Raw genomic sequence first — 20,373 nt, 5'->3', positions numbered from 1 at the left:
ACATGATCAGAGCTATGCATTAACATTAATTCAACTGCAGTTTAATAGCTGCCATGTGCTTGGCATATGGTAGGCCTTAATTAATATATAGAATGAGTGAATAAAAAGAGACATACGTGGACAGTTTGGAGGGTGGGGAACCTTCTTGGTAGGCCATGGGAATGGTGTGGAAGGGAAGCTAGCAAAAGAAGTAATGAAGATCCATCAGGAAAGCCAAGAGGTCCCATTTCTTGGAAGCCCACAAAGGGAAAGACTCTCAAGGGAGGAGGTGGGTCAGTTGTTCCAAGTACTGTCAAAAACCAGGACACGGAGGATGAGGACCAAGAAGAGTTCCCCAGAGAGAGTTGAGACAAGGTTGGGTAGAGCAGGTTAGAGGTCAGCTTCCTGGAGTTTAAAAGCAGGCAGTGCCCAAATAAAAGACCAGCGTGTTAGCTGAGCTGTCTTCTCAGCCTCCCTCCTCAGCACCGTGTAAAAAGTTGCTCCTGTGCCTCCGCACACCCCTCAGGCAGCACCTCGGCCTCCCCTGGCCTTTGTCCAGCCACAGTTCCCTTTTCTCAGGTATCTTCAGGCTCCACGCACCACCCCACCCCAACTGCCCTAAAACAGCGCCTCCTAGATGCTGCCCCGCCTTTCAGTGAATGTTTCAAAGGAATCATTGGAGACATGTTGAAGTCAGGGAGGACGGAGGCTGGAGCTCCTGTCAGGTGTCCTCTGTAGAAGACAGGCTTGCCAGTCACAATGAACGCTAAGGACGAGCGGCCAGAGCAGGGAGAATCAGTTCCAGAGTCCAGTGAGGAGCCACTGAAAAACACAAGAAGAGTCTGGTAGAATTGCCAGGGGGTAGCAAGAATCCCTCCGAGATTAAACTGTGAATAGAACAGTAGAATGGAATGGGGACAGGTGGTGACAGAGCACTGCTGAGCCTGCTAGCAGATCAGGCCAACCAGGGCTTTGGGGGCTAAGAAAAGTATCATAGCCCTGGGATCCCTGGATGTGTAGAGAGAGACAAGGTCCAGGGAGAGGAGCGAGCTCCAGGATGTGCTCAGGGTCATGTGGAGGGGCATTTGGTGGAAGGGGCAGGAGGTTAGTGATGTTAGGGATGTGAGAGGGGCCCTGTGCAGCGGGAGCCATGGTGAGTAAACTATCCCAGATCTTAGCCTGTGTCTCTGTTGTGCCGCATTTATAAAATGAGGCTCATAAAACCTACTTTAAAAGGTCATTGTAATTAATACACTTGAAGCACTTACGATCGTACCTCGCACATAAGTGCTTGATAAATAAGTGGTGATGCTGAGGATGTTCACGTCAAAGCAATGACAAAACAGAATTTGGGGACTGGAGTTAAGATGATTGTAAGTAATGACAAGTTCTCGGACCTCAGAATGGTTATTGGGAGTGCAGCGAAATTGGAGATGGGAGAGTGTTGGAGTTGAGGAGGCTGAAGGAGAGTGAAACCAGATAATGGCAGGGACGTCTTTGTGAAGTTGACGTCACTGACGGGGGCGTGGGGGGGGTGCCTGAGTCACTGAGAAGGCCCCACCTGTAGCTCAGCTTAAACAAGAATGGGAAATTAAGATGGACTTCAAAGGACGAGAATGTCAAGTTAAGGGGAGAGGCTGTCTGCCACAGGAGTGTGCTGGACTGTGCCTGGCAGAGACTGAGGACAACAAGCGACAGCCTCAACTGGAAAGTCAAGAGCATGGTGGCTTCTACCAGGAAGAAGCAACACTTGAAGGTTGCAAAAGAAGAATATGCTCACAAAAGAACAAATTTTGATTGAAAAGAACTATTTCACATAATAGGTTTTTGGGGTTTTTTGGTGCTAGGGATGAACCCAGGACCTCACACATGCTAAGCCTGTGCTCTGTCACTGAGCCACACTCCCAACCCCTTCATAATCCTGGCCATACTAGCTTTTAAGAAAAACTCTCCTCTGAGCCTAAGGACAAGTCTGAATGAGGCCTAAGGTAGGGGGAAGTTATAGGAGGGTTTAGGGTCGGCTGCTGAGAAAGCTGATGGAAGGAGTCCCTTTCACCTCTCTTGAGCATAAGGATGTGTGGCCGACAGGCTGGTTCAGGGCTGTGGGCGGGTGCCGGGCTGGACTCAGCTTCCCAAAGGCCCCACCACATCCCCCTGTCTGGGGAGCACACGTTCTGCAGTATTTCTCAGCTCAGTGCCCCTCCGACAGAGAGAGGGACCAGGAAAGCTGGGATCAGGGACTTCTCTTTGAGAGCTGAGAGCAACAAATGGCTTTAAAGGAGAGGAAACAGGACACCAGCCAGCTTCGTGGCTGCCTTCTTTTCCAAGAGCGCTGCTCTGTAATGCAATTGTATTTGAACATTTTTTTCGCATGATGTCAGGGAATAGCCTCCCTTAAAAGCTTTCATGAAAAAGCACAACTATAAAACAGACTCGGCAAGGAAATGGAAACCAGATGAGTGGGCCTGTGCGATTCGGGCGAAGAGATTGCTCCCTCTGCAGCTTTGTGATCCCATCTCTGCTCCCTGCACACTCTTCTGTTTCACAAGTTCTACTTCCATCCGAGGCTGGCATGCAGGTGATTTCAGAAGTGAACTGTCCTGCTTTATTACTGCACGTGATGAGGTACAGGAAGCAGCGGTTCCCTACCTGATGGCCCCACAGACCACCTAGTCATCCCCCTCCTCAGCATCTTGTCCTTGTGTGAGCCCAGGCCTCACTTTTTTATTTTTCCTTTATCTTTTTGCAGTGCTGGGGATTGAACCCAGAGTCTCATGCCTGCTAAGCAAGTGCTGTACCACTGAGCTGTACCTGCCCTCATTCTTTTTTTAACCCCTTCATCTCCACCCACCTACTCCTTCTCAGGGTTGGTCTTTGAGGACTATGTCTTTTGGGAGCTTGCTTGTGTGCATTTGGGGGAGTACTGGGGATTGAACCCAGGCACTCTACCACAGAGCTACATCCTCAGCCTTTTGGGGAGAGGAAGGAATACTAGGGATTGAACCCAGGAGCACTTTAACACTAAGTGTCATCCCCAGCCCTTTTTTAAAAAAAATTTTGAGACAGGGTCTCTAAGTTGCTTAGGGTCTCACTAAATTCTGAGGCTGGCCTTGAACTTGCAGTCCTCCTGCCTCAGTCTCCCAAGTCAGTGGGATTACAGGCATGTACCACTGTGCCCACTCTCAGCCCTTTCTAAGTTTTAAAAAAATATTTTTTGTAGTTGTAGTTGGACACAATAACTTTATTTTATTTATTTATATGTGCTGTTGAGGATTGAACCCAGGGCCTGGCACGTACAAGTCGAGTGCTCTACCACTGAGCCATAACCCTAGCCCCTCAGCCCTTTCTATTTTGAAAGAGAGTCTCACTAAGTGGTCCCCAGGCTGGCCTTGAACTTGCGATGCTCCTGCCTCAGCCTCCTGAGTTGCTGGGATTACAGGTGTGCCACTATGCAGAGCTGGAGTTACTCCCTAGGTCTGTTCTGACAAGGAACAACAGGCATTTACTAACCACCTCGTTCCTGCACCCCCGAGTATATCCTCTGCTAGATCTAGAAAGAAACTGAAAGAATAAGGCTGAGCTACCAGAAGTCTCTGAAAATGAATAAGGTCACCAAGGAGATCTTCATAATCAGTGGAAACATGATCTGGATATGGGTGAGAAAGCACTGAGAAGATTCGGGGCCACTAGAAAAGATTTGACTAGAGGCAGGGGTACAAATTCAGTGAGAGAGGGGCTCAACAGCCCAGGATGAAAAGAAGATATGTACCCCAAGTGCCTGTGGCTAGAACAGCAGTCTACTAGTGAAGGGGGAGTTGATTCCAGAGAGCTGTGATCTTTTTTTTTTTTTTTTAATTTGGGATTGAATTCAGGGACACTCAACCACTGAGCCACATCCCCAGCCCTGTTTTGTATTTTATTTAGAGACAGGATCTCAATGAGTTGCTTAGTGCCTCACCATTGCTGAGACTGGCTTTGAACTCGGATCCTTCTGCCTCAGCCTCCAGAGCTGCTGGGATTATAGGTGTGTGCCACCATACCTGGCAAAGAACTATGATCTTAATTATTCCTGTAACAACAGGTGACAGGGGACCTGGAAGAAAGAGGCTTTCATGCTAAAAAGGGAGGGTATTTGGGCTTTGTGGGGCCACTGAGGGCTTTTAAACCAGGGCACAATCAGGTCAGAGTTGCTTTCACAGGCCACCCTTACCACAGGGCAGGGGAGCTTGGAGTCAAGGAAGACAAGACTTGAAGCCAGGAGGCTGCTGTGAAGGCCGCTGTGGTTTGTAAAGGAAGAATTAAGAGGATGAACCAAGGTAGTGGCAATGGGGGTGGAGCAGAGAGTGTGTGGGGTGTTCTGTCATCAGGACAGGGAACCATGAACACAGAAGAGAGGGCAGAGGAGGAGATACTGCTGAGGGGTGAAGGCAAACCAGAAGGCAGCAGAGGCTTCAGTGGGCTCCAGAGAGTGCCGTGGCGCCGCGCCCGCTGCCAGAGATGAAGTGATGCAGGACTGGGAAGCCCAGAGGAGAGGGACAGGGCTGAGGGGACAGGCGGCTTCTGCTCCAGCATGGGCCGCTCACACGTGGGGCTCACCTCCTTTCCTATCTTCAGGCCACAGACATTTCAAGATGACTGCGGTGTGGCTGACCTTGCTATTGTGACCTGGAGGGTGGTGCAACTACCTTTCTTTTTCTTTTCTTTCTTTTTTTTTTTTTTTTTTTGGTTGGTGCAACTACTTTTCATCAAGAAATTCTTTTTCAGTGAAACTCTATCAGGCCAATTTAGTTCCTTGATCCATGTTCTAAAGGGAGCAGCTAAACCTTTCTCAGGTTCTCCCTTATTTTATTAAGTAGCGACTCTTTTATGTATAAATTTAATAAGAAGAAGATTTTATTTTTGGTCAATAAGAATTGACTAAAATTTTTAGGACTGGGGTTGTGGCTCAGCGGTAGAGCGCTCACCTCCCACGGGTGAGACCCTGGGTTCGATCCTCAGTACCACGTAAAAATAAATAAACAAAATAAAGATATTGTGTCCATGTATAACTAAAAAAATATTTTAAATAAAAGAATTGACTAAAATTTTCAGTCAATAAGAATTTGACTGCCAGGCCTGGTGGCACTCACCTGTAATCCCAGCAACTCAGGAGGCTAAGGCAGGAGGATCACAAGTTCAAGACCAGCCTCAGCAACTTAGTGAGGCCCTGTGTCAAAATAAATAATTTTTTAAAAGAGGCTAGGGATGTTGCTTAGTAATGAAGTACCTCTGAGTCTGGGTACCAATGACAAAAAAAAAAAGAAAGAAAGAATTTTTCCATGCCCAGTTTTAGACTTTGTCAGTTTTATTTTTGTGTGTGTGTTTGTTTCCACCAAGTCACACTTGACCTGGGTATTGTTGTCAGTATTTGCAATTTTTAGTGTTATTAACAAAATGACTTCTTTGGTTATTGTGAATTTTATCATGAGCTATTGCCATTGTCTGTTTAGTTTTGTGCTGATTATTTTTTACTAGTAACATTCATGGCAAGGTCAAAAACAACCTGCTTCTTTCCTCCTCCAACCCCACCCCCCTCAACTCTGCCAAGGACAGTACTAGGAGAGCAAAGCTTTTCTACTTGATGGGCACAGAGCCTGACAATGCTGAAGACCCAGGCTCTTCTTAGCACCCAATTTAAGCCATTCTGCAGCAGTTTGTTCTTTTCCCCTGTTCAACGGGCTGAAAACCCAGTCTGGCTGCCCTCCAGCCTCTGTTCTCTCTTCCATGGTTGTTCTTGAAAGAGAGAGAGGTTTTTGGCTAGGTGTGGTAGGTCCACCAATAATTCCAGTGACTCAGGAGGCTGGGGCAGGAGGATTATAAATTCGAGGCCAGGCTCAGCAATTTTATGAGACCTGGTTAAATTCCCAGTACTGCCCCAAAAGCCGGGGGGGGGGGGGTTGTATTCCCCACACTCCCTTCCCTCACCCTAGCCCCCACTTTCAGCAGCCTTGGGCCATATCCACAGGTGGTTTCCCAGGCCTTTGGGAGGTGACTATAATTTCAGAGCAGTTACTGGGGAATGTTGGTCACAGGGGACAGATAGGAAGGCCTTGACAGGCCTGGGAATAAAGATAGAAAATTTCTTACCTCAGTGGTAAAATTGCTTGCCTAGCATGTACAAGGCCACAGGTTCAGTCCCCAGCACAAAAAGAGAAGAGAAATTCCCAGAAACTTTGAGAATGTAGGCACTTAACATTTTGAGCACTGTTTATACATCTTAAAAAAATCACTTTATGACAAAACACATAACAATGTTTCAGACAGTGACAGCTGACAGTGGCTCTTAGATTATATCACCCAGTGATATTGTAGCCATCTTAGTTTTTGTTTTTTTTTTTTGTTTGTTTTTTTTTTTTTTTAAATATTTATTTAAGTTCTCGGCAGACACAACACCTTTGTATGTGGTGCTGAGGATCGAACCCGGGCCGCAAGCATGGCAGGCGAGCGCGCTACCGCTTGAGCCACATCCCCACCCCGAGTTTTTGTGAATACATTATGAATTTTGCACAGCAACAGAATTGCCTAGAGATTGGTTTCTGAGAAGATGTCCATTTTATTAAGGGACCCATGACTGTACCTTGGTTTACTCGTGTAGTGTGTTTATTCTATTTAAAGCTATAAAATCCTGGTGGTACTTATAAGGGAACTTTCTGGATTCTATATAAGGCTGGGAGATGGTAATGGTAAAGTCCTCAGGAGAGAAAAATTATCTTCCTGAATGTTTCTAATTAAAATTTCTGGTTTTCAGTTATACTTTAGGACCCTCTGTTCCCACCACCCTCCGTGTCCCTCCAGTGTGTTGGGGGATCTGGGAAGCCCCCCCTAGAGCTCTGTGCTTGGTGTTCCAGGCAATGAGTGCACCCAGAACTGGGGGGGTAAAGTACCCCACAGGGCTCAAAGCTGGTGAGCTTCGCAGGCAGTGAGCCTTGGGAGGACCTGGGCTTTTTAGTAGGCAATGTCACTTGAGGATGATTGTTGTTTAAATCCATTCATTGTTCCTCAGTGTGGCTGGAAGTGAAAAAAATCGAAGTATTTTTATAAGCTTTTAGCCAAGTGTACTATTAACCAGCTGTAATTTAATTTATCAGTCCCTTTTCCATGAAATATTGCCCTATGGGATAAGAAGTGCACACTTTTAGCTTCTATGAAGTGTATATTTGTTTTCATTCATATTGGCTGTATCCATTTTTTAAATCAGTTAGAAAAAAAATATATTTACTTACTCAGTAATTTGAGGTAGACCCACATTTTTTGAATTATAGTTATTTTAACTTAAAAAAAATTTAAATGAACTTGTCTTTAAAATGAAAACAAAGGATTTCTAGGGTAGTTCTGGTTTCATAATCAGGAAAAATGTTGACATCAGACAGGCACAGATTTTATGGCATATAACCACATCTGTGGGGAATCTCATCCTTTGGGAGCTAGGCCTACAGGAACTTTCCAGAACCTAGGCCATTTGTTCCATTTGAAAATAACTAAGAAAATGAAGAAAAAGCAAATTTTCTAATAGTTGAAAGGTTTTTTTTCCAAAATATTTTTAAAGTTTCAAATGATAGTGTTTTTAATCTCCTCCCTCAGACTGGGAAACACATTCCCACCTCTGCGCAGAAAGGGCTCGGTAGCAAGCTGTTTGGCAGAAGTGGCTGTACCTCACCTCTCTACCCAGAGGGCTGTTGGGGATGGGTGAGCTACAGGACACCTTCCAAGAAAAGGAAGGCAAAGAGATGAGCTTCTCCATATCTGGCCTAGGTGAAGGCCTGGCCTCCCCTTCCTGGGGAATGCTGAGTTTCATCCACCCGCCTGCTAGGCTGCTCACCGCAAGAGACTTTAATGAAGGCGCTGTTATGGTGCTAGACGGGGGTAGGGTGGGGTGCGGTGAGATGCCTATAAACCAGTCCAGAAAGTTGGAGGGAGAGGGCAGGGGCTGGCAGGGAGGACCTGGTGAGGGTCTCAGTGTTCTCCTCTGTCAAGATAAGGGGCTGGTACAGAGCAGACTGCCTTCCTCAGTACCCTGCAGTAGGGGTCACAAACTCGCAAGTCCAAGGGACCAAGAAAAGGAACAAACCTGCGTATAATGAGATGGCAAGCAGTAGGCCTCCCAGACTGAATGTGCATCTACCTGCTGTAGGGCACGGCCACTGCTCTGCTCTGCACAGACCTAGGGACACTAGACTAACATTCTGAAATTTGAAAAGGTGCTGAAGGCTGGAGGTGTAGCTCAGTGGCAGAGCATTTGCCTGGGATGGTCCTGGGTTCAGTTCTGAACCCAGAACTGAAAGAAAAAGATAATATAAATGTGGATTTTTATAAGAAATTTTCTGATTTTGAAGACAGTCAAACATATGAACTGTTCCAAACTTGTGTGAAGACCAAACAATTCTATTGTGCCCCTGTCCGAGTGCTTCTGATGGGTCCCTTGGGGTCTGAGAAACCCTGTGTTTGGTTGGGTTCTGCCTCTCCATGCCCTTTATTTTAAATAGTGGATTTCAGTGCTTAAAATCCAAAAAGAAGGAGGAAGAGGGTCTACCTGGGCCAGTCTTGCATTCCCCTGGGCACTTAACACCATAGCCAGGAGGGAAGTGGGAGAGAGCCTGCTGTTGTCCAGGGACAGACTTCGGCATCAAGTGGGTGAGCCTAGTCCTCAGACAGCACACCCGGGCACTTGGCCCACTGCATGCTGAGACTAGGGCTGCCCTTGAGACCTCTGACTGGCACAGACATTCTCTGATGACATTTTTTAAATATTCAGATAAAGAACAAAGACCAATACCCATCCCCCACACACACAGTCCCCCACCCCAACTTTCTGCTGAGTTCTTGGAAGCCGGAGGGGCCCCCCTTCTCCACTGAGGATACCAAACTTCTTCTGGGCCATTTGTCTCTGGGATGGGTCATCTGGGAGCTCTTTTTGAGGTTGCGATGGGCGTTTCATGGTACAGACATGAAGTGCATTCCCTGGTGGGCTGCCTGGGAATCTAGCTCTGGACCCTAGCCCTGAGGACCCCAGCAGACAACCCTGGGCTTCAAGGGTGAAGGGCAGGGGAGATGGGGACAGAAGGGCTTCCACATCCCTAGGAGGGGGAACTAATAGAGGCTTGTTTTCCATGGCTAATTAAAATGCAAGTTCGTGCCCTGCCCAGGTGAAGTGAGAAAGCCTATGGAGTGGACTAGAAATGACGGGGTCACCTGGAAAGGTCCCACTGAAACCCGAAGATACTCTGCTGAGGAAGAAGCAGGCAGCGTGATGCCCAGATTTGATCCCCCATTGCCTCCGGGCCTGCCCCCACCTGCCGGCTCCCCCAGCCTGCACCCCCTTCCCGCAAATATTCCTCTCCATGTGCAGATCCGGGGTCCTTGCTGCAGGACCTCTGGGCTCCTCACTTTTGTCCCAGCTGTGCCGGGCCTCCAGTACCCTGCCAGGCCCCTCCATGAAGCACTGCCTCCTCCCTCTCCCACTTCTTGAGTTTGTTTTCACTTTTGTCTCTGTCACGCACCATCTTGAACTGTTTCCTGACGCTTCCTATGTGTCAGCGTGCCTCTGACTAAATTGTTCACTCTCTGAGGACAGGGACCAGGATTTTCCTTCTGTTTGTCACAGTATCCCCACACATCAGGTGACCAGTAAATACTGTGGGTAGATAAAAGCTTGGACTGATGGGTGCATGGTGCTGGCAGGGTCACCCTACTCCCTGGCCAGACCCTGAAGCTGAGGGATTTTCCACTAAATTGGGATTCTCCAGAGCTGGAGGCAGAGAGGATTCAGCCCATCACCACTCTCTCACCATTGACTGTGCTGACTTGACCTCCCTTGGGAAGGATTGGGAAGGAGACCTGACCAATGGCCTTAGTCTGAGAGCCTCTCCACATGTCCTTAGAATCAGATGTTCTTTCTTCCCCCTGCAGTACTGGGGCTTGAACACAGGACCTCACACACACTGGGCAAGAGCTCTGTCCCCGAGGTGCTCCTGTCCTTTTTATTTTTTGAGACTGACAACTTGCTAGGAGGACTGTTGGTCAGTTACACTCCTCCTGCCTCAGCCTCCTGAGTCGCCGGGATTACAGGTGTGCACCGCTGCACCAGGCCAGCGTCATTTTTTGTACATATCCAGTGTCCTAGCACCACAGGTTAAAAAAAGTGATCTCCCCTAATTCACTTATGTTGGCACCCTTGTCAGAAATCAGTTGACCAAGCCGATAGGTTGAAACAGGAAGATTGAAAGTTTGAGGCCAACCTGGGCAACTTAGCAAGACCCCGAATCAAAATAAAAACTTTACAAAGGGCTGGGGGGTGTAGCTCAGTGCTAGACTGCCCCTGGTTTAATCCTTTTTTCCTTTTTTTGTGGTGCTGAAGATTGAACCCAGGGCCTTGTTCATGCAAGGCAAGCACTCTACCAACTGAGCCCACTTTAAATCCCCAGTAATTTAAAAAAAAAAAAAAAAAAACCAAAACATTATTTGTAAATGTGAATTTGCTTCTGCACTCTCTGTTCCGTTGATCTACATTTCATGTCTGTCCTCTCCATTCTGTTCATCTGTACTGTGCATCCCCCTGCCGATGCCACACTGTCAAGCTGGGGTGCTGGTAAAGAGCATGCTTAGAATGCTAAAGACCCTGGGTTTGATTCCCAGCACCACACTGAAACAAAACAAAAACAACACCATACTTTCTTGATTCCCAAAGCTTTGTGGTAAGTTTTGAAATCAGGAAATGTGTGAAGCCTCCATTTTTTTTCCTGGATTGTTTTGGCTATTTTGGACACATAGCCAATTCTTTGTTTTTTTGAGGGTTTTTTTTTTTTTTTTTTTTTTTTTGTGGGAGGGTGGGGTGGGGTACTGAGCCACATCCCCAGCCATTTTTTTGTATTTTATTTAGAGACAGTCTCACTGAGTTGATTAGGGCCTTGCTTTTGCTGAGGCTGGCTCTAAACTTGTGATCCTCTTGTCTTAGCCTCCGGAGCTGTCAGGATTACCGGAGTGTACCACCACCCCCCACCGTAGCCAATTCTTGGCTGCTTGTTTTGTTTCTCTGGGGGAGTGCATGTGTAAGTGAAAGTCCCTCGCCCTCCTCTTCAGCCTCCCTTCTCAGGGCACTCGCTAATAGAGGTCTAGGCTATTCTACTGAGCTGTCTTAGTCCTGGGCAAGGCTGTAAACAAGGAAGCTTGTGGGATGCACCTGGCCCTTCAAGCAGGTGATCTCAAGCCAACCAGTCCCACCTCATTCCCTCCTCCTCTTGCATGGTTGTGCTTGGCTAATTTTAATCCACTTCAGCACCATCACCCCAGCTGCCTTCTCCTGGCCCTCCCTACACATGATTTACGACAAAATGTGAAGAACACTGTCTGTCCTGTCAAGAGGGGCTAGCGTGGCAGCCTGGCCTTCCTGGTGGCATTTCTGGTCACCGTTTTGTGTTCCTTCTGTACCCAATGGGAATGTCGCCTAAGTTGCAGGCACTGATTTTTCTGGTGGGTGAAACTTTTTTTTTTCCCTGAAGAGCTTTTAGTCCTTGCCTTAAGGGGGGGTGGGGGGGAGCGTAGGAGGGGTGAGTCAGAGGGTAGAATTTTCTGGAAGATCTCAAAATCAGCTGACCTACTGCTGGTTCCACAATACTGTGGACTTTTTTCAGAATACAGCCCCCAGCTGACGGCTATTTTTTTTTTTATGACTAAAAGTGATCAAGGCAAATACACCTTCATCGTGTCTGGGTGGGGCAGCTCTCCCCTCGCCTTCCTGCAGAGTAGGTGGGGGTAGTTTGTGCCTTGAGATGGATTCACGCAGCACCACCGCCAACAATACATACTTGCACCTGCTCCAAACCTGCCCATATCAGCACTTCCTCCCTGGCTAAATAGGGATGGGGCAGTAGAAGCAAGTGAAGATCCAGTAGGAGGAAAGCATTCTTATTATCAAGAATAATACTAGTTACTATTTATTGAATGCCTTCTTTGTGCCAGTCTCCATGCCAGTGCTGAAACTAAATCAAGTGGGATAAAGGAAAGATTTCCTGCCAGGCGCCATGGTGCATGCCTGTAATCCAGCAGCCTGGGAGGCTGAGGCAGGAGGATCGTGAGTTCAAAGCCAGCCTCGGCAACTTAGTGAGGCCCTAAGCAGCTCAGCAAGATCCTGCCTCTAAATAAAATATTTAAAAAAGTGGCTGGAGTTGTGGCTCAGTGGTTAAGCGCCCCTGGGTTCAATCCCCAGTGCCCAAAAAAGAAAAAGAAAAGATTTTCTTGTATCCAGAGCCATAAGCAGGTATGTTTTGAGCATCTACTCTGTGTTGAACCCTAGTTTTAGTTCTTTAGAGGTCTGAAAGAGGTCCTCTCCATGCAGATTCTCAACCAGTTGAAAACTACACAGGCCATCAGCTAGAGATCAAAAATGGAGATTAGATTGTGGGAAAAGGCTGACCAACACATGGCTCAAACCTACAGCCAAAATGCATTTTTGCCCCTCTTCCCCACCCCCTCCTTTTTTTCTTGTTTTCCTATTTCCCAGTTGAAATCCTATTTCCAAGGATTGCTGCAGAGCAAGAAACGTGGAGAACAGGACCACTAAAGGGATCTGAGGACAGTGAGATCCATCCTTTGGGCTGTCTCCATGAATCTAGGCTCTGCTCTGTGACAGAATTCTAAGTAGTCCTGAGCCTGCCTGATGGTCACCCACTCTGTTTATCTCACCATAAAAACCTGCATCTCTGGAATGTTGATGCGGATCCTCCAAGTCTGTGCTTTGCATGCTCCATGAAACTTGTTATCCATTCTGATTTCTTTATAGCCACTTGGCGTTCTATGGCTGCACAAGTGGGTTACCCTGTCTGAACCCTGCTTTCTCATCTGTGAAGCAAAGATGTTAATACCCAGTTTATAGATGTTGGGGGCTGGTGATGTGGCTCAGTGGTAAACACTTGACTAGCATGCACAAGGCCCTAGCTGCAATATCCATATCTCCCTCCCTCTCTCTCTCTTTCTCTCTGTGTTCACTCACACATATACACACACACACGTGCAATAGTGCACACCTGTAATCCCAGCTACTTGGGAGGCTGAGAAAGGAGGATTCCAAGTTCAAGGCCAGCCTGGGCAAGACCTTGTTTCAGAAAGGGGTAGGGATGTAGCTAGCATTCACTGGTCAAGCATCCCTGGGTTCAATCTCCAGTACCAACAAAACAACATAGGTGTTGGAAGGATTGAAGATCAAGTACTTGATCAGGGCCTGACACATCATAGGCCCATGGTAGGGCCACCTCAGTAAGCCTGGTTCAGTACCCTGGGGAAGCCTTCATCTATTCTCTATTCCAACTCTCAGCTTTCTCCCTGTGTGCTGAGCAGGTCTAGTTGGAGGCCAGATGGTCAGAGGCAGGACTGTGTGCTAAGATTGGAAGTGTGGATCTGGAAGAGCTTAGGTCTGGACCGAAAGGCAGGTATTGGTGTGGGAGGGATCTGCAGAGCCCACTGTCAAGTGGGGGACAGGAGAGGCAGAGTTGGAGGAAGTGTCAACATTCGGCCTCCTGCAACTCCATATTTAGGACTGTCTGAGGTCAAACTGTGAAGTAAGCAATGGTTTTCACAAGGGACCTCACTTCCTCCTTCTACACCCCATTCTACTCTTTCAGCACCCCGCCCTCAGGAAACCAGGAAGTCAAGGGTCTGAAACACAAATTCACTCCAAGACAGCAGCAAACTATGAGTGAAATCAAACCCATAACCTGATTTTGAATGGCCCCTGAGCTATATATGGTTTTACTTTTTTTCTTCTTTTTTTTTTTTTTACAGTACAAGGAATTGACCCCAGAGGTACTCTACCCTCACTGAGCTATAGCCCCCTTTTTATTTTTATTTTGAGTCAGGGTCTTGTTAAGTTGCTTGTGCTGGCCTTGAACTTGCTATCTTCCTGCCTCAACTTCCCAGATAGGTGGGATTATAGACATGCATCACTGTACCTGGCTGGTTTTTACATTTTTAAATGGTTGAAAAAGATCAAAAGAATAATATTTTGTCACACATGAAATTCATATTTCAATGTCTATAAACAAGTTTTATTGGAACACAGCCATCTGTTTACAGAAATGTCTAGTTCTGCAGGTGGAACTAATTCTGTCCACATGGGAATAGGGGCATGAGATGCCAGGGTACACCTATGGCTCATTCTAGCAGTGTAAACAGTAGGACTCAGGAGGGGATTCACATCTACCCACTCCCTTGCCCAGCTGATGGCAGGGATTTTGTCTGAGACCCTTCATGTTCTCAGAGTCCTGAAGGATTCCCCATGGTGGCCCCGAACAGTTCATTCATTGCTCTCTCCTCCCATCTCTGCAGAATTTGCCTTCTGCCAGGTGGATGCCTCCATAGCTCTCTCCTTGGCCTTGGCTGTCCTGTGTGACCTGCTTCAGCAGTGGGACCAGCTGGTTCCTGGACTTCCCATCCTGCTGGGATGGCTATTAGGAGAGGGTGATGACCTTGTGAGCTGTGTGGAGAGCACACACCAGGTAATCCTGGGGACTGAGGGCACCAGGAGGTGGGCCTGAGTGTCCTAAACCCACTGGCGCTAAGAGGCTCAATGGGCCTAGTGAGCTGGCTGCTGAAGTGTGCTTCTGAATGCTGAATGCAGAGCAGGGACGGATCTGGAGATTGCCTGCTGGTGCTGCTGGGGGCACTGGGAACACTCCCGCACTCACTCCTGGCATTCCAGTGGCAAGCCTTCTGGAGAGTTGGTGAGGGAACTTTGAAAGAATTTACTTGGATGCTGAGAGTATAATTATGAATCATGCTTATTAGTCAGCCTTGAAGTTAGTGTGGGGCTCCCCACAGTTAGATCTAGGGGTGAAGCATTTCCAGAGAATTAGGGGTCCTTCCAGGGAACTTGCTGCTTAAAGAAAATATTCACTTGGTGGGGGCGTGGTGCAGATTCAGGTGAGAAACTGAGGACCCAGCCACGCAGCAAAAGTATCCTGAGAACGGAGATTCATCAGACACCAGTGTCTGACTCTGCTGGCCAATTTGGCATCCACAGCAGGCCAAGAGTTCAAAAAGCAGCCTGTTTACGGGAAATGTGGAGACCGTGATAAAGTGTTTGTGATAAAATGACCTTGAAAATCTGCAGCATTTTAGAAATCAGGTCTCAGAGGCTGCTGTCTTGAGCTTGGTAATTCCTTGTCCATTTGTCTGCAGCTAAGAGGTACCTTCCTCCCTCTTTTGATTTCTCCATGTTCCTTAAGGTCTAGGGCCTACTCCCTTGTGGAGGTCTCCTTTTCAGCATCAGGCCCCCAAAATATCTTGGCTTTGAACTACAAACACATCTTTATCAAAGGTCATGTTAAGTCTGGGGGAAAAATTCCTCTGTGGTGGAGAAGTACAAGGAGTGAAAATAGACAGTGACCTTCAAGGCTGCAAGTGGTGAGGGTGTGGGTGTTGACAGGTGGGAGTGGGCCCTCTGTCGGGTGGGAGAAGGGACACACCTCTTGCATCTGGCAGGGCACTGCTTGGTCTGACTGGGATTCATCAACGTTCCCCGTAAGGTTGACTTTGGGTGTTTTCATTTGATACAGGAGGAAGAAGACTACCTGTTTGAAAAAGCAGAAGTCAACTTTTGGGCCGAGACCCTAACTTTTGTGAAATACCTCTGCACACACCTCTTCCATCTTTGCAAGTCTAGGTGGCCTCCCTCTAGCTCTGAGAGGCTATGTCACCTGCAGAGGACAGTGTCAGAGCAGCGCCACCACCTCTCTCAGCTCTTCAGAGAACTTCCACCCACTGCTGAGTTTTTGAAGACAGTGGAGTTCACCAGACTGCGCATTCAGGAAGAAAGGACATTAGCTGGCCTGAGGCTGCTGGCCTTTCTGGAAGGAAAGGAAGGAGAAGCCCCCTTGTGCTCAGAGCCACAATCCTTCCTGCAGAAGCCAGTCAGCTAACTCCTAAGAACAGAAGCAGCTTTTGGCTCTGGGTACATTGGTGCTCACCCAGCCATTCTGGAGGCAGAGGCAGGAGGATTGCAAGTTTGAAGCCAGCCTCAGCAATTTAGCAAGACCCTATATCTCAAAATAAAAATAAAAGAATAACTTTTTTTTTTTTTTAAGGGCTGGGGTAGTAGCTCAGTGTAAAGTGCTTGCCTAGCACGCATAAGGCCCTAGGTTCAATCCCCAGTATTCCTCTAAATCTGCAAGAAACATGTCAAACATGAATTCAACTATTTTCCCTTCATGCCTGCCCCATTTCCGTGAGTCTGGGCTTGCAGAAACACGTCAAACAAATTCAACTGTTTTCCCTTCATACCTCCCCCATGGCTGTAAGTCTAGGTTTCTGTCATTTCCTACAGGGGAGATTTTTCTTCAGTTCACTCATTCAAGGCAGCCTAGTTTATTGCAGCTACTGTAGGAAGTGAGGCTACCACACTGAATATTTATTCTGTCTCCAGGTGCAGGCCACCTGCAGGCCTGAATTAGCCTTTTCTGTCCCCCAGGACTGCTAATGTCCAGCCATAGCCGCCCTCTATGTGAATTGACTACATAGAATTGAGTTCTAATATACACATAACTCCCCACTCCTTTTTGTTTTTTCTTTTTTGGGTGGCGGGGGGGGGAGTACTGTATGTAGGGATGGATTAGTTGGAAAATAGCCCATTTGGTCAGATTTCTAAATTTTATTCCATTTTAGCAAAGCAGAAAGATGTTCCAAATGTTGGATCCTGAGAGAATTAAGAAAGGATCAACCTCCTGCAAATAATTTGTTTTTATTATCTGTACGTGTAAGTCCTGAAGTGGTACACATTCCATCCTAATTATTAAAAGAGTCGTGGAGAGTCCCTTCTATCTCTCCCCAAAATATGTGCTAATGTTAGGGAACCTGATTTTGCCACCCTGTGAAAGCCTGTAGTTTGGTTGTTAGAAGGAACACAGGGAAAGGAGAGCCAAACCAAATGATTTTTCCATTTTTATGCTCACACTGTTTACCATCATGTGCTTGGTGGCAGTAACAAGATTCTCATTAAGATGCCAGCAGACACTATCCATTTCAATGATTTAATCTAGAAACCTTAAAGGTTTTCTGCCTTTCCAAGCCCAGCCCAGTCCTCTTCCTCGGATACCCAGCAGGTGGCACTCTTGCATACATTTTGCTGCTGGTCTTGTATCTTGATGGGCTTGCCATTTTTAATTTACACTTTCAGAGTAAGTGTTACCCACGGTTATCTTGAGATCACAGCCCCATCCACCTTAGTTTGAATCATATTATATAAAGTTTTAGGGCCTGTGAATTTTTAAAAATACTTTTCAGGGGAGTCGTCACAGAATTTTATTGAAGGTCTAAAGGCACAGGTTAGAGAGGAAAGAGTTCAGTATGCCATTTCTTATGGCAGAAGAGCAGCGCTTTCAAGTGTAATTTGTTTCTCTGAGAGAAAACTATCCAACCGGGGCTGGGGATGTGGCTCAAGCGGTAGCGCGCTCGCCTGGCATGCGTGCAGCCCGGGTTCGATCCTCAGCACCACATACCAACAAAGATGTTGTGTCCGCCGAGAACTAAAAAATAAATATTAAAATTCTCTCTCTCCCCCTCCTCTCTCACTCTGTCTTTAAAAAAAAAAAAAAGAAAGAAAGAAAAAGAAAGAAAGAAAACTATCCAACCCTAAAAAAGCCCTGCTAGAAGCATGGAGAAAGGGCTCTGCAGGAAGAGGAGTAAAGAAGTCAGTTCCATATCCAAAGTTCCATCCTGAAGAGAACAGGAAATTCCCTGGTTGGTTTCGCAGCCATTCAGCCCCAAATGTGGTTTTTGTGATCCTGAATTAATTACCTAGTTAGGCATCTATGTAGCCCACACCTGATGGAGAGTTGCCAACCTAATACTTTTTTGTTCTAAGGCCTAGTTGGTTTGAAGTCAGGGATTGCTGGGGTAATTTGGTGATGACCATGGGAGAATAATTCTGAGAGGGACCCAACAAAGCCCGGCTTGTTGGCAGAGGACAGCACTCCTCCTTTCCTTATTTGAAATGAAATAAAAGCAGTTATGTAATAGTAAAAATATTTCACACTAGCAGGTACTCTGTACCACAGCATGTATCAGAACATGTTTACATGTTATCTCTAGAATCCTACCAGGTCTACACAGTGGGTGTTCTACCACTGTTGACTGGGAATTATCAGATTTTTATCTTGGCTGGCTATGGCCAGTCTGGGAGGGCTGGAGGGACAGATGTTTCCACTGGTTTTGTATCTGAAATCTTGTCATTAACCTGATATCAGTAGCTAGGGAATTAACTGGCTGCTCCACACGTTCCCGATCATTTCCCAGAGAAACCTTGAAGACTACTCTCAGGCTCTCAAACTCTTATGCTTGTGGTCATTTCAACAAAGAATAAAGAAGCAGCTCACCCTTGTCTAGAGGCCAGTGCAGCATGGGTGCAAAGAGTGAAGAAGTCACCTCTGCCAATTGTCACTTCCTACTCTTGGTGCTGAGCTCTGGGGTCCAAGATTTGGGTGGCCCCTGACTCTGTACTCATGTTTCTATAGACCTCCATCCATCTAGTGGTAGCCAAGGCCTGGCTTTTTCTATTGGCATGCTTTGTCCATCTGTTTTAATACGTAAGATAGCTTGTACTTTTGAGTCTTTTATACACCTTTACAGATATCACATTTGCACTTTGACAAAGGTGAGGGATGAGTAAAGAAAGAATTTTATCTTTTTTATCTTTGTTTTACAAGTAAGGAAACCTGAGTACCAAAGAGATTATGTGATTCAATGGACCATTCAATGGATACTAGGGACAAGGCCTGAACTCCAACCCTACATTTCTGATTCTAAAGTCCTCCCAGTCCTGCCTGGACTCCAGCTTCTTGAGCAGTAGGGGATTACAGAGGTGGGACAAGCACATGGGACTCCTGTTCCTTGAGTGACAGGCCTCCTTCCATCCCAGGATAACTAACCAGCAGAATGGACGGAGTACAAGCAGACTAGAAAGGTCAACTTAGGAAGGGGTTGTGGGTCAAGGTTCCTTCCCTGGCAGGTCCTGGACCGTTTAGCTAAGACAGGCCTAAGTGGGTGAATTCATGGGCCAGTCTCCAGCTTTGGGGCAGCTGGTACTGAGAAGTGCCCTGGACCAGACTCCAGATCGTCAGAGAAGGGCTATTGGCGGCTTTAGCCTCGCTGGGCGCTAGGTGGGGGTGTCCGCTCCGTCTCGGGTCTGGAGCGGGGGGCCGATTGGCAAAGCACATTTCCCCTAGCAAGCTCTTGGGCTGCGGGTAGGCAACACTGGGTGCCCCCACCTGGGCCGCGGAGCTGCCGCTGCGGAATTCTGCAGACCGCACAGAGCTAAGGCGGAGCACTGTGACCCCCGCAGCCGGGGAGAGTAAGGACTTGGAAGGCGCGACAGGTCAAGGCTACGCTGGGCAGGAAGCCTCGGCCGGCAGCTGTACCCCAATCCCCGAGAGGGTTAGGAAACACCAAGCCGACCCGCAGACTGAAGGGGTAGAGGAAGTCGCTTCCATGCCTGTACTGCTGTCCCGGCTTTCCTCCTGTCCTCTGAGTCGGCTCCCCCGCCCCGGACGCCCCGCGCCACTCCGCGCCTTTGGCCCAGGCTCAAGGTCTTGTGATGTGATTAGCAAAGCCAGCGCCTTGTCCTCAGACACTCAGCCCAGCCCAGCAGGCCCGGGCTCTCAAGCCCTGTTTACAGAGCTTGGGCGGGGAGAGGGGCGGAGAAACGGGCCCGGACTCCTCCGGGCTAGACTGCCGTGGCAGCCGCCCGCGTGGCCGCTCCTGCCCCCACCCCCAGAGAGTCTCCACGTGCAGCCAGGCCCGAGCTGCCACCTAAGGGACTCAAGCCTAAAGCCCCTGCCCCTTGTCCGGGGCACCCTTTGCCAACCCGCCAGGCCAGGCGGACGGTTGCAATATTCTTGCATTTTGCAATTCCCGCGCCCAGTACAAAACCGAGGGTCGAGATAAAAGCTGCGCGAGTCAGCCTAACAGGATCGGGCGGGGAAAAACACGTCCAGAATTGCAGAACCCCGGCCACATTGAACGTGCTGGGGCTTTCCAACACTGAAACCCCAGAGGCGGAGAGAGAAGTATCTTCCCGCCGCCACCCAGCAGAACCCAACTGGGCCGAGCTCTGCATGCCTCCCCGGCGCCCGGGCAGCCTGCCCCGCCCCGAGGCCTCCCCGCCCCCTCCCTCGGAAGAAAAAAATTGGCGGCGACCAATAGGAGACCAGGAAGGCGCTTGACGTCCGCCAGCCGGCGGGCGGCGTTGCCTGGAGACCCCGGCGGGGTCATCGTTCTGTCCCCTCCCCCGGCGCGCCCGCCCCGCCGCTGCTGCACGCCCGGGCTCTATATAGGGCGCGCGCTCGCGGGCCGCGGAGTTCCAGCAGTCCGCGA

The 20,373-nt window shown here is 48.1% G+C and overlaps 1 protein-coding gene across 1 annotated transcript in view; it reads left to right on the top strand.

Moving 5' to 3' along the window:
• Thada (THADA armadillo repeat containing) overlaps nucleotides 1-17,484 on the top strand; it is a 323,478-nt gene extending 305,994 nt beyond the window's left edge. Inside the window, 3 exon segments of the mRNA XM_077791748.1 lie at nucleotides 14,335-14,504; nucleotides 15,564-15,879; nucleotides 15,882-17,484. Coding sequence (XP_077647874.1) covers nucleotides 14,335-14,504; nucleotides 15,564-15,879; nucleotides 15,882-16,036 — 641 coding nt within the window. The 3' untranslated portion in view covers nucleotides 16,037-17,484.
• Nucleotides 17,485-20,373: the final 2,889 nt, after the last annotated feature.

The sequence above is a fragment of the Urocitellus parryii genome, chromosome 12, assembly GCF_045843805.1.
Source record: "Urocitellus parryii isolate mUroPar1 chromosome 12, mUroPar1.hap1, whole genome shotgun sequence".
NCBI classification, from domain to species: Eukaryota; Metazoa; Chordata; class Mammalia; order Rodentia; family Sciuridae; genus Urocitellus; species Urocitellus parryii.
This window is presented reverse-complemented; position numbering and strand designations above follow the sequence as displayed.